We start from the raw sequence: 13,998 nt of genomic DNA on the forward strand, positions 1-13,998 counted from the left end.
TTCCTGATTCCATATTTCTGCTTCATACACTATCTTGTAAATGCCTTCAATAAAGTGCAATGCTATAAACTGGCTAAACCTAGCACATTTCAAAATCTTCTATTCAGAACTATACATTTCTCTGGCCTAAGAAAAATGAAGTAAGTGTTAACTCTCTCCAACTCACCATTGCTGGGTAAAAGAGGATGAAGACAGCAGATCCCAAGAAGCCTGTTGGACCCAGAATAATCACATTATAAACCATTCCCAAGATGGCCACAATAGGGCCCCCAGCCAACAAACTGCCAACTGCTGCAGCTTCAAACATCCTCTGACCATCATTGGAACAAACATTTATGAGCTGAAAAACAGAACAGATCATTTAGATTTAAGGCACAGCTCGTTCTCAAAGGAATGTATTACACATCCCTTTTCACATTGCCATTCCCAAAACAAGGCTGCAGCTTACCTCTCCAAGAGACTTCTCCTTGATGTTCTTCAGCTTAAGGATTTTCTTGAAGGCCATGGTCAGGACAGCCCCGCGCAGTCTGACCCCCGTGCGATAGTTGAGCGCCCAGGTTAGTGCCAGGGACCACGATCGCACCACTTCCGTCATAAAGATGCCAAAAACTAAAAACAAGCTGTACTGCAGGTTGGACTCACTCTGCTGGGTATACTCCAAGAGGTGTTTCACAACGAAGGCCTACAGGAAGAAATGCAAGCTTGCATGAACACCCCATCGCCCCAGAAGACCATACAACAACTTTATGTTAAGTTAGAAATAAGTAGGCTACTTTGCTTTTAAAAGAGCCATTTGATATAGAAAGCATCTTCTTTCCAGAAGTAAAAGGTGTCAATACAAGAAGTACTGTAACACAAGCCCTGCTGAGAGCCAAGCACTGAGTCAAATTTAGTAAGTAAAGAGAGTTTAATTTGGAACCATATTCCTCGCAGCACGCTCCTAATCCTCCGTGTCTTCTAACTTAACATAAATGTGTCAGTTAGCTGAAAGCAATGCATTATCATATAGAAGAGTTTTAAAATATAGTCACTACTTATAACATCTGCACACATTAAGAAACATTCCTTTACGTGACATTAAGACCTTTTTTATTTTATCTTTGGTTTGCTTCAAACGTGCTTATTTGATAAAAAGGAACAATGTACCTACAGTTGTAGAGGGGAAGAGTGAGAAGGACATTTGCAAAACATTCCTGGAAATAAACATCAGCAGTTTAATAGTAAAGAAAAAAACAAGCAGAAAGCACAAGGTACACAATACCACAAATCATTGGGGATGGGGAGGGAAAAAAAAAAAGACAAAAAAATTAACCATTCAATCCCTCCCCATACCCTCTTCCCCCAAAAACAAACACTTTACCTCAGGAATCACATTTCAAACATCACCTGCAGAAAGAGGACAGCCCCCACAACCACCAATTCCCAACTCCAGCTCTTTGTGGTCCAAGGGCACAATATAACATCATACAATTCACAACCACCAGCATTGAATATTATTAACTGTGAAACAATAGGCTTTTATTTGAAATGAAGTGTCATCTTAAATGGTAACAACTCAAGAACACTATACAACAGGTAGACCATTGTATAAACATACAATCTGCACATACAGGATAATTATAAAGGGCTAATATCTAACAGTCAGTCTTAGCTTCTAGCAAATTAGATTTAAATCTATACACAAAATTATAAAGATACAAAAACAGAATGGTATTTGTTCACGGAGTCCAAAAGAAGTCAAACTTGAAGGTACCAACAGAGGAGGTTTCTGAGGCTGCACAAATTCTGAAATCTGGTTTCAAAAGTATCCTACAGTAAGGCTTCACAGACAGCAAGAGACTTCCTAGAGAGCTTTTCAACAAATGATGTTTTAAAATACTGGTGCTTTCGATATACTAGCACAGAGTAGAGAATTACCTTAGCCCACAAGAAAAATCAACAAAAAATCTGAGACCAAAGAAAATATTTGAGAAGCCTTTCACATCATAGTCCGTTGAAGTCCTCTTGGCTAAATCATGTTTTGCAAGTAGGAGTTCTATATAGTTTGAAGAGAGAGGAAAAAAACAAAACGCCACAACTCCAGCAAAGGTTTTGATAGCTACAGCCCAGCACCAAATATCAAAACAAAAAAGGAGATCAAATTCATCTGTTCAGAGGAAAATAATTCTGTACATCAGAACCAAGGAAACATGCTGTAAATAATTTTGCTCTTTTTCACAGGTGTGAATTAAAGCCAGATGCCCATCAGATTCTAGAATGGCCACTGAGAAAATTTACATACCGACCACTGAACAAATGTGAGGAGCTCACATTCACAGATCTATTGCGTTCCAACTTTCTCCTGATTTGACTTAATTTTACATCGACTGTTTGGATCACAACTGCATACAGTTGGTCTGCAGTTACTGTGGAGATTACTGACTTCTTTTTCCAGTATTCAATCCAACATATGCAACTGAGTCACTGAGCAATTGGGGTGAAAATCCCCTTTTTTCCTCACGAGCTGTAACTCAGCATGGTCGCAGACTGCAAGCATTTTCTCACACACCACAGCATTGCTGAAAGTCTCCAAGAGAGGATGTATAAAGATAGCAGATGTTTCCTGGGGTCTCATTCCTCCCAAAACTTTAGTGCAATTTTGCAGCACTATTTTATAGATTCAGCATCTCCAATGATGAAATAGAGACCAGCTTACATTATACCCCAATTTATTTTTGTTCCAGAAGAAAGAAAAGAGGAAACAGCAGATTAAAGAATTTTGAAAAGAGAGGGGAAAAAAGTCACAGAAAATTAACATTTACATCTGAACAAGTACTATTCAAATTCATATTAGTTTAATGAAAAGAATCCAGCATAAAGTTATTTACAAAACAAAAACATTACAGCATATAAACTAATCTAAGGGGGGAGAGAGCTCCTGTGGCTATTACCGCAGTGGTTGGTACAAGCTGCTGGGCTGTCTTAAGCATTCCCATGGAATAAACATTACCTTACCTTTGCTCTTGGCGGTGGCTCTGGCCAGCAGGAATGCCTCATCCTGACGCAGAAAACAGCCATCCTGAAAATGCTGAAGAACAGCTTCTGTCACTGGTCCCACTGCAGTGCCGGCGTCCCTGCTGCAGCCGGCGCGCCCCAGCACGGGGCAGGCTGCAGCCGGAGCCAACGGGGAAACTGGAACACTTACCTCCCACAGCTTACCACTCCCCCCTCCAGTAACTGACCAAAGTGTCAAGCTGTGCTCCACTAAAATAGCAAGTTTCCCCATCTCCCAAAAGGGAAGAATAGCTCTGAACAGTAGCAAACAGGTACATTGTTCAGACCTGGAGTTAAACCAATTATGTTTCATAATGAAGAAACCTCTTTGCTCCTCCACCAGAACTTGGAAGTTTTGGTAGCTGATCAAATAGTAGCAAGTATTTATTGGAGATAAATAATGTATCACCTATACTAGTACATTCTGATGGTTATTACAAGGCAGTCTGACACATGCAGCTGACTCACCAGGTTTAGGTTCTGTGCCAGATGCAAAATGTATCAAAATAAAAAAAGAGGAAGACCCTTGAAGGATCTGATACCAAAAAAAAAACACCCAACCAAAGCAAAAGAGTCCACACAGGCAGTCTGGAACAACTCCTTTCCAGTTATAACCATCACAATGCTCATTAGCAAAGCCACAGCCATTTGCTGGCATTTTAAGATCATAGACATTCAATTTAAATTTTTAAAGTTTAATATAGTGTTTAACTCCACTTTTATAATTTTCCTCCAATACATGAGGTCAAGTCAAGTGCTTTTCCTGATCTCCCTTCTCACCTTCAGGTGACTGAAAAGGGGTAGCAATACAAGAAAGCACTGATACTTCTGAGGAGACAGCATAGGCATATCCCTGAGGCATGCCATTTTTAAAAACAGGGAGGAGGGATGGTAAGGACTTATTTTCATGCCAAATGGTAGAACCAAAAATGAATTAGGCCTTATTCAGAAAAATGAATAAGGTTGTCTGTAAATGGGCAACTGTCTGTAGATAATTTTAAGTTACCCATATCAAGCATCAATTGCAGCAGCAGCCCCCAACATAATCAAGCTGGTTTGTTTTCTCCCTTCCCCTCTGGCTCTCTCTCATTCAGCAGTTTGGCTGAGACAAATTGAGACCATTACACTACAGAAATTAGGGGTAACCCTGCTGCAAGTTCTTTGCTAATGATAAAAGAAGCTCCTCAAGCCCTGTAGTGAAACAATGACAGAAGCTCTTCTTGGGAAAAGCTAGTGCTGTTAAAACCTTAATCATAATTTATTGTTAATTACCAAAGTATGTTCATGTATTTTATTATAAAAACAACTATAAAATATTACAAAGAAAACAATACCACAGAAACATTCATTGTTATTCATATTACATGAAACAAGGCAAACTTTAAGAAGACTTAAAAAACAGAACATCATTTTTTGATAAGACATTGAAAAGCAGGAGAACATTTTAAAAAGACATTTCACCTAACAGTGCACCCAAGTGTACTTACCCAAGAAATGAACCTCCAGCTTACCAGCACACAAACGTGTACTACTAGCAGTAATACTGCTCCTACTCCTCAAGGGAAATGTGTAGAGAATAAATTTAGTCAAAATTTCAACTTTAAATCTGCACAGCACGTGCAACAAACAGGTGACAAAAAATGGCGTGAATGTCAAGTCCCATGTTGTTATCTTCAATAACGACCCTCAGCAACAAACAGCAGCCGTTCCTAGAGGCAACAACGTTTTCTAACACTTCTACCTGAAACCTGTCTGGCCATTCTCTGTAGGATCAGTAAAGACTATGCCCACAGGCTTCTTGAGACCTGCTCACATTAGTTTTTAAGCAGTGCTCTCAGAATTGTTTCGGTCCGCTTCTCGAAGACTTATTAATGCCAATAATTTAAGATTAGGGTTTTATCAGACTGAATTTTATTCCAAGATAAATTTACAGAATTTCAAAGAGAAAAACAATTAGAAGACCTGCACATAAGAATCTTATGAAAAAAGCAAGTTATGCAGTTAAGCTTATGCAGTTAGGGAAGAACTTTAAACTATACTCAAAACCAAAGAGAAAAAACAAAAAGTCCATTTCCTCCAGGATACCTAAACTCCCCCTCCCTTCCCAAGAACTTGCCTGGGTATTCAGCAACTGATCCATCAGCTGTAGGAATCCTATCTTGGATTATTGAATTGCTCTGGAATTTTACCCCAAGATTTCTAGCTAGTCAAAACGTTTAAGTGATTCTGCAATGAAACCTTAAGATTTTACAGTTGGCCACGAGATGGAGCCCTCTGGGGTCGTTAAAAAAAGGATGGATATTACTTACTGGTCCACTGAAACCCGCGAGCTGCGTGATCATCAGACACACTATGGAAAGGATGAGCCTGGTGCGGCAGAAAATCCACACAACCCTCCGGAGAGAAGCATCATCAGGCCCATTTTCTTTTAGTTCTTCCTGCCACAATCTTTCCAGCCTAAAAAAAACAGAAGACTTATGACATTTATTCATGTAATAAATTTTTCACTATGAGAGAAGGTACAGTCTCATACATACTTCTTTGTGAAAACTCTAAGTGCTTCCTAGCTCAGAACAACAAAAAATAATATTAACTACTCTCTGTGAGGTAAAGAGAAATATCTATGTAGTGTTACTTCCATAGGACAGAGGGATTAAAAACACAATGCTTTTTCTTTGCCTGGAGTTTCTTTGGCAGTCTTAATATACTGACAGTCTCTCTGCTGAACTGACTGAAGACTGCAGAATCAAAACCTGAAGAAATTCTCATTAACCATAGAAGGTAAGCCTGATCAGAAGATCTGATCCACATTCAAGTCACCTCGCTACTGACAGTATAATTTCTCATTTTAGCACAAGAATTTTTCACTGTAGCCTTGAGAAAAAAATTTGTTTTAATAGAAAACCAGATTAAAGACATGCAAAATCAGAATAATTGTAAGACACTCCTAAAGATATAATCCCCTAATTTCACTGAAATCGACAAGGCTACAGAAACTGTGCTGAATGAGAAAGCTCTCTCTGAAAGATGAAAGTGAATTCCACCATGCTGAGAAAGGCAAAACAAAATGTCAGTGCTGTTCTTCTAGGGCAACACTATACCATTGCCTGCATGTAATAACGTAATAAATGGAAACAAGAAAATAATAATAAACTGCATGTCTTTACCTTCTGCAGTTGACATCTGAAGACTCATGCCTTGATAAAGACCATACATCATCCATAAACAATTCCCCTTTCTTGTATGCTCTGTGGGCCAAAGGTGTGAGCCAGGAGAAGGTCATGGAGGAAAAAAGCCCAGCATTATCAACCGGGTGCTGGTGTCTAAAAGAATTAAAGAAAAATCACAAACAAATGAAAAAGGAAACAGGAAATGTCAATCTTCAAGAAAAACAAAGCCTCCTCTCATTGAAAGCACTCAGAGTACCAAATGGTCCATGCCAGCCACACTTGCTAAACAAATTCTGATGTTTCCAGTACCAGTCAGCAGACCTACATCTGCAATTCTGCTTTGTCACTGGTTTGAAAAGCAAATGCTGTATGAGTTCTGTGGTAGCCTAAAGACGTACTTGGAAGTGGTCCGTATGGGTTTCAGTGCATTCAGACCATGGTGGTATTTGCCCTTGTGATGCTCTTCATCCAGCATTCTCAGCTGGGAATGCACAGAGATGTCCAGTGGCAGGCCCTCTGCCCGAGCTGCTGCTTCCAAGGCATCCTGGCATTCAATCTGCTTTTACAAGAAAGACAACAGATTCAGACTTCAAAACTACATTTGAAGTCCATGACTCCCATCTCCAGCAATTTTGCACCTCTTTCTTCTGCAAATTACTGTGCAACAATCACAGTCATTTCAATGTCTTAGACCACAGGCTTCATCCTGGCAGCAAAGCCATGGAAGGCACAGGTTCTAGATCTGTGTTAGACTGCTGCATTTGTAGAACAAATCAGTACCAGTATTGCACCTGTGCATTCAAAGGATAAATGGATAGACCAGACTAATCCTGCCACAGGAAATACGATAGAGAAAGATTACAACATCAAGTACCTATGACATCAGTTCAGGAAATCAATGACTGGCTTATGCAGTGAAATTAAGACATTTTCTTGATGAATTTACATCCTCTTAGTATAATTTAGATATTCTTATCCACAGAAAATACAAAGTATTTTCAGAATTCTACTAAAGTCCCTTCTTCAAAAACACTTTAGATTAAATTAAAAAAACAAATATGCACCAAGTAGAATTGTACTTACTTTTATCATGTTTCCTGTTTTTTCACTTTTTCCCTAATCTAAATGTAACAAAAATGACAATTTTCTCTGCTCCCAGGCACAGTTTCTCAATGGCTCAGCAACTTTGGTAACAGCCACTTACTTAAAAGGCAAGCCTTATCTCGGGGAGGGTTTCCACAGCCCCAGGGAAAGGCAGACTTAAATGCTAATCCAAGAGGAGAAACAGCAGTGATACAGGATAGTCAAAATGTTGCAAAGTTCAAACAAATGTTTTGATGAGCAGCCAGACGTGGCAAAAGTACATAAGGAAAAGAGCCTGTTATCTGTACTGGCAGAGGGCCCTTGACTGGTTCTGTTAACTTCATGTGCCATTTATTGCAGGACCATGTTACCTGCTTGTATTCCAGTTTATTGCAAATGACCTAACTTGTAGAAAAAAAAATCTGAGAGAAAAATCTTCCTGAAGGTCTTACAAAGATACTATGATTCTACCTTTATTAGTTGACCTATCAGAGCCAAGTTAGCTTGTTTCCTTCAAAAGAATCAACTGTGATGCATTGAAGCCTCCAGCAAACACGAAATGCAAGCACTTGGTTTCTGACTTCCAAGTCTTGTAATTGTTTCTGGAAGTGTCACCATTTATCATGGTCTTTGTACTATGTTAACATGTAATAGTATAGCACACTAAGACACTGTTTCCACCCATGAGAAGGATGAGAACAGGAAACTGAAAATGTCATTAATCTGTCCTTTATTTACTTAACCAAATTACTAAATAGTGCCTAAGTATGGTGTCAACAATCCGTGGTTCTATCTCAAAAAACATATTTGCTAAGCTATCACCTAAAGCTATGGGAACAAAAGATAGCCAAATAACATGAAAACAAAAGAACATTAAAACCTTATGACACATGGAGTGACTCAAAAATACACAGTACTTGAAATCTGAATTAAAAGACTTCTCACTCAATTTATATTAAATTACTGACTCACTAAGGCAACACCGCCTTACTAAGCCTATGCAAATCAGCATTAATAAGGGATCTGCCATAAACATCCCAAAGGAGTTAATAGCAGGGAAGAGTTCTGCACCACCTCATTTCTGGATACAGCAGAGGAATTTTTAACTGGTTGGTTGTGTTACTCCCACAAGAGGCCTGGGGCAGAACTGTCCAAACATCTTGTTGCTGATAACACACTTGTTTCTAAGTGATGCCATAAACTAGTTGTATAAACATTGCTTTTCAGAGCACATGAAAAAAGTGCCTATAAGGAAAAAAAAAATCTTCCAAAACAGAAAACACTATGTTGATGAGCATGAAAATAGGGTTTCACCCACTCAGAAACAAGAATAGCTTTTTAATAAGCAAGCACAAATTGCAAGGGGTTTAGGCAGTCCAAAGATAATATTCATAAACAATCACTGTGAACAATAATTAAACTCTTCAGAGTGGCTCAAGAGTTCTCTCAGCAAATGTGGAAAAGCTGCATTGCTAAAGACAAGGGCACTGCCTTTATAATGTCTTGCCATAGAGACAAATACAAGCACAAACCCCTCACTGAGAGCACTGCTCATCTCCATCTTGGTGAGATAGTCTTACATGTGGGATTTGACAATCAAGAAAGAAATGCACCACATCACTGTACAATTAAGATTTAAGAACAACTCCACAGTTCTGTGTAGTTCTTTGAAGATTAGAAAATCTTCAAAGCAGTTTATCAGGAAGAAGTGACGCTCCTAAGTTGTTCTACAATGCACTTCAGGAACAAAAGACTGAAGTAAAAAACAAAACGACCTCAATACCTAATTTAGGTTTCTGATTAGGTTTTCTGATTGCCTGCATGTGTGCACAGTTTTCTTGGAAACCAATGCCTTGAGTCTTTACTAATGTGCTACAACAGGCCCCAGCTTTGCTATCAAAATAAATGTCTAATACACGTGAAAAATAAATTAAAATGCACTTTTTCTAATTCATCAACTTATTAATATGCTGAAACAAGCAATTAAATGAGTGATATAACATGGTACTGATAACTCAAAGAAATGCTCACAGAAACAAAACAAGTCTAAATCAGACATTGCTAACTGGAAGAGGAAGATTCAATCAGATGTGTATTGAGAAACAGCAGGTGACTACTCAGCACCAACAAAAGGTCAAAAAAAAGAAGAATTATTACAAAAGACACAAAGGATAAAATAGAAAACATTACCATAACACTTAAAAAACCCTAGGGTTTGCATCCTTTTTGAACACCAGACTATGCCCCTTGTCACTTCCGTTCAAAAAGGGTATTAAACTTACTTTCCCTGAGCAGTAATAACAATGGGGCTTGGAATAGCATAAACTTAAGATTTTTCAGCTGGATAGATAAAAGGAGTAAAGAAACAGGTATTTGAGTGGTACATAAAGCCTGAAGAAAGAGAACTAGAGAGTGACCACGAACTTAAAACAAAAGAACAAGGCACACTTAAATTTGGAAGTCTCTATCATGGGATACTGTAAGGTTCAAATGCATAAATGGACTAAACACTGGAGAAATAAACTCACATAGGATAAGCATATCATGGCTTACTAAACACGTGACAGCAGGCAAGAACAATCATTGATCCAGCATCTTTTTAACAGCTGGTGGACGCCAAATACATTTTCTGCAGCCATAGGGATCTCCAAACAGAGCATAATAGTTCTGCACTCCACAGGCCATGAAGCCCTGACACACCTGAGTACAGGCTGATACAATTCAATAGATGACTGTAAGAATTAACAGATTAAAAAAACAGTTAAACTTTTAATCTTGGGGCAATTCCCAAGAGTGGGGTGAGCTCCAAGGAAGCATCACTGCACACATGATCTTCCTTCATGGGTGGGTCACAGAGGGGCAGAGAAAGAGAAGCACAGTTGGTGCTGTTACCACAGAGCACACCTGCCCCATCTGACTTTCTACAGCTTAGGAACACAACAAAACCATACAAGCACCTGTTGGCATGAATTCCTTGTCAGGAAATTGGTCATAGCAATGGAAAGCACATAAGGTAATGAGAGTCAAAGATTACATGGTTGGCTCAAGACATATGACAGAAAGCCTGAGTGATGTGAGGAAAATTAGTGGTTTAGGGGCAAGGGGAAACTATTTCTCATTAAATTAGAGACAGACATAGCAAATCCACAATCCAAGGTCATGAAAATGCAGGAAATTTAGGAGCCAAGCTACAAAGCTGTCATATACACATGATGTCAGAAGTTCCATAAGAAGCAAGAATGGCAAGAGGAAATATACTCAGAAAGGCAAATAAACTCAAATATGTGAACTTGCACTCTTCTGAAAATGTGCTAAGCAGGCAACATGGGCATCTGAGGATGGGAACAGGTAAAGAAAAAGGAAGCAGCTGTCATGTAGGTGGGAAGGAAAAAGCCACTCAGGGAGATTCTAGCCTTTCACACAGTCCTATAACAATCTCCTATTTAAAAGAAGGTAGCAATTATTGGTTTGACAACTGTAACATCACACAACTGCAAAGCCAGACAAGACTGGAGGCAAAGCAAAACAGATTTTTCCATCCCTTACTCATCTTGCAGAGGAAGAATCTGATGTGTGCATACAGCCTAAACCCCCCAAAGAGCTTTGTCCCTTCTTCCCCAAGGAAGAACATCTTCCAGGGCTCAAATCACAGCAGGGAAGAAGCTGCATCTCTTCTGGTCCTACCAGCAGCTGACAGGAAACTAGAACAGACCTGTAACTACTTTATTAAAAATCCTTGCAGCTGACATAGAATACTAAAGCTACTGTGGTTGAATTATTATTAGAGTTAAAATTGTTTGATTTAAGTTGTAAAGGTCTCTGAGCTGGCAACACTGCAGAACAGAACTCCTACCCCTTGCATTTAGCAGCCAGAGCTCAGCAGGCTTCCTCATGCCTCTAAAGTTCCCAGCAAGGAGAGGCAAATGGGAAACCTAGAGACCAGAAGAGCAGAGCTCAGAACTAGGTGGGCATGTGATGAGAAATAATTCCATCATCACCAGCTCTGCTCAGAGCTTAAAGCATTCGCCATATTACAACTCCAGGATGAAGAGCAATTTAAAAATATTTAAAGACTTCATTAAAAGACTGGTGTTACAAAACAAGATTAGTGATTAGCTTGTATACAAGGGCTGGGGAAGGGAAGAAAAGAACCAACTGTTCCATTCAGCTTAAGTACAACTGAAATAAAATGACAGTCTAGGAAAAGATTCCCTGAATTGTAATTACATTCTTCCCAGAAATTCCTCTGGGTCCAAGAATACTCCCACTAGAAAGGAGTAAGGGGTATATACACTGCTTTTGCAGGTAGCACAGGCACCTATAGCATTGTCCAGACTGCAAGTCATCAAACCCCAGAGCATCTGAAAATCAAAGAGTTTTGCAAGTCCAAACATTGTCAAGTCTGCAGCTGCTTGGTGAACAGCAATGCACTATGAACTTTATGGTCTACTAAGACAATCTCTTCTCCTTTCACTGGATTTGATGCAGTACACAATCTATAAAAATATTAACAAGGGGATTTGCAGCATTAGGCTCTCAGCCTTCTCTGTAGCTAGGATACTTTATAATACCCTGCCTGATTAAAACATGAGCCTATTTAAGACTAGTTTGGTGTATCATCCACCCATACCAGCTGTCTCCCTGATGCTGGGGCAACAAGGAGCAGGCACTGGGCTAGATCAGAGACAGTGGGTGTCAGGAAGGAGGCATTGATCCTTTAGGGACCTGCACACATTGATTGCAAAGTACAGACAGCACAGCTGCATTCACACAGCACCAAGGTGCGACCATCAGACAGTGTCAGATGCTTAGAAATTATGGTTACTTGCCATAAAAGAATCAGATCAAGAAGTCAGAGACTCCATTTCCTTCAACCTTCTGAAAAGGGAAGTATAAATAAAATCTCACATTTCTGCTGCCTTCCCAGCTTCTGCTACCCAGAAGAACAGCTCCTCACAGCACCAAACACATAGCCAAATCCAGGAATAAGTACAGCTGTGCCATATTTCTCTTAAAAGATACAAATTAACTGTTGAGAAACATATTCTGATTTACCACAACAGTTCAGAGATAGAAAAGCTTGGAGCCCACTTTAACAGAGTTACATGTGACTTGATTACATCAGATCCGTTGTTACTTTCCTGGGCCAGGATTAGCAGAAGTTGTATTAACACTGGAGTCATGGTTTCAAAGCTAGCCTGAGTTTATGCATCCTCAGATTAAAGCAGAAGTTTCCCAATACCGCTTGGTACTGATATCAAGACTCTGTAGCCAAACAAGGTCAGGCTATGTACATGTGGTAAGCCTGAGTATTTTAGTCACATATATTGAACACTTTCACTTAAGGCACAGAAACCACAGAATCACCTGTCCTCGGTGAGGACAGGTATAACCAACAGCTTCTTACAGGAATATTTCTTATTTTATCTTGCCCTTGAATTCTGGCCAGCATCAGCTTTGAGGTGAGATGTTCTCAACTCTTTCCTAGCAAATCCACTTATTCCTGCAATCCAAAAAATACAGAGTTTGGCATGAAGTGTTCGTTTTAGGATTTTGCAACTGTAGCTGCTATGAAGGCACTGATAAGCAGCTATGCATGTGCTTAGGCTTGTGGAATCCATTAATTCCTGTCTTTTCTTTTGCATTAAAACCAGTATTCGTGACCTTGTAAGCAAAGGTTCTAGGATTCATTCAGAACTAAGACTGCACATTGATCATCCAGCACTGGAGCTATACAGCTCATACACAGTGACAGCAGACTCCTGTGGAATTGGATATAACCAGCTTTAGAATTGGCACCCCACATGTCTCTGCCTACAAAAATGGGAAACCAACTCCTCACTAAGCAGATCAACCTAGCACAGCACAGGCTGAGAATTGGGCTCCTGCCTTGCTCAGGTAAGCTCTGCTCTCCTGAACCATCCCAACACCCTGCCATATGCTGGGGGTGTTCTTCAGTAGCAATCTTTATTCAGGCCATGCCTAAGCCAGGTCACAAATAGAAGCTACACAAGAGAATTTTGTACACCACCTGGAGCATCCAGGGAGGCTGTGAACTTCAACTCCTATTGAGTGGAATCACCAACCAGTGACAGCAGAAGCCTTGACACCACAGCATTTACCAAGCCTAATACAACAATCTTGTATTGAGCTCACCTTCCTGCACCAACACACGCTTCCAAAAGCAAACAGTAAACTAGGTGACTCAAATATCTCAGGGTTCTAAACATGTTGACTTTGAAATTCATTAACCTTCATCCTCAAAAACAACTGAAACACAGATTTTGTTTGTGGAACAGCTTGTTTGCCGTCTGTGGTTCAGAGCACAACTGACTATTTCTTATCACTAGGATACAAACTTTCAAAACCTAATAACCATCCCAGTGTCCCAAGATATCAGAACCCCCCATCTATATGTAAGTTTTAAGTTGCTCCAAGCTGAGGTCACCAATAGTTTGCGATAGATGCAGTGAATATTTCTGGGAACACTTTATAGCTGTACACTGAGTTTCTGAAGCAGCCATAGAGCAGAATGTCTGCAGCACTAATATAGAATACCACAATGGAAAAGACACTGCAAGATTTCCTTCACTGATAGCTAAACTACTCCTTACACACTCCTGGTCACAAGCATGCTGATTTAGAAATCTGCTTTGAACAAAGGAACAGCAACCCACAGTAGTCAAAGACAATACCAGCATGTGGTCAGAGC

The 13,998-nt window shown here is 39.7% G+C and overlaps 1 protein-coding gene across 3 annotated transcripts in view; it reads right to left on the minus strand.

The window, feature by feature from the left end:
• The window catches only part of ABCC5 (ATP binding cassette subfamily C member 5), a 67,617-nt gene that overhangs the window by 46,438 nt on the left and 7,181 nt on the right, over window positions 1-13,998 (minus strand). The window contains exons 3-7 of one of the 3 annotated variants that reach the window (XM_066557043.1): window positions 6,602-6,762; window positions 6,201-6,356; window positions 5,343-5,490; window positions 449-682; window positions 167-340 (exon numbers count right to left, since the gene is read on the minus strand). In XM_066557043.1, the coding sequence (XP_066413140.1) occupies window positions 167-340; window positions 449-682; window positions 5,343-5,490; window positions 6,201-6,356; window positions 6,602-6,762 (873 nt within the window). The remainder of the gene's footprint in view (window positions 1-166; window positions 341-448; window positions 683-5,342; window positions 5,491-6,200; window positions 6,357-6,601; window positions 6,763-13,998) is intronic. The other 2 variants (XM_066557039.1, XM_066557040.1) reach the window with 2 other exon arrangements.

This window comes from Molothrus aeneus, chromosome 10 (assembly GCF_037042795.1).
Source record: "Molothrus aeneus isolate 106 chromosome 10, BPBGC_Maene_1.0, whole genome shotgun sequence".
NCBI lineage: Eukaryota > Metazoa > Chordata > Aves > Passeriformes > Icteridae > Molothrus > Molothrus aeneus.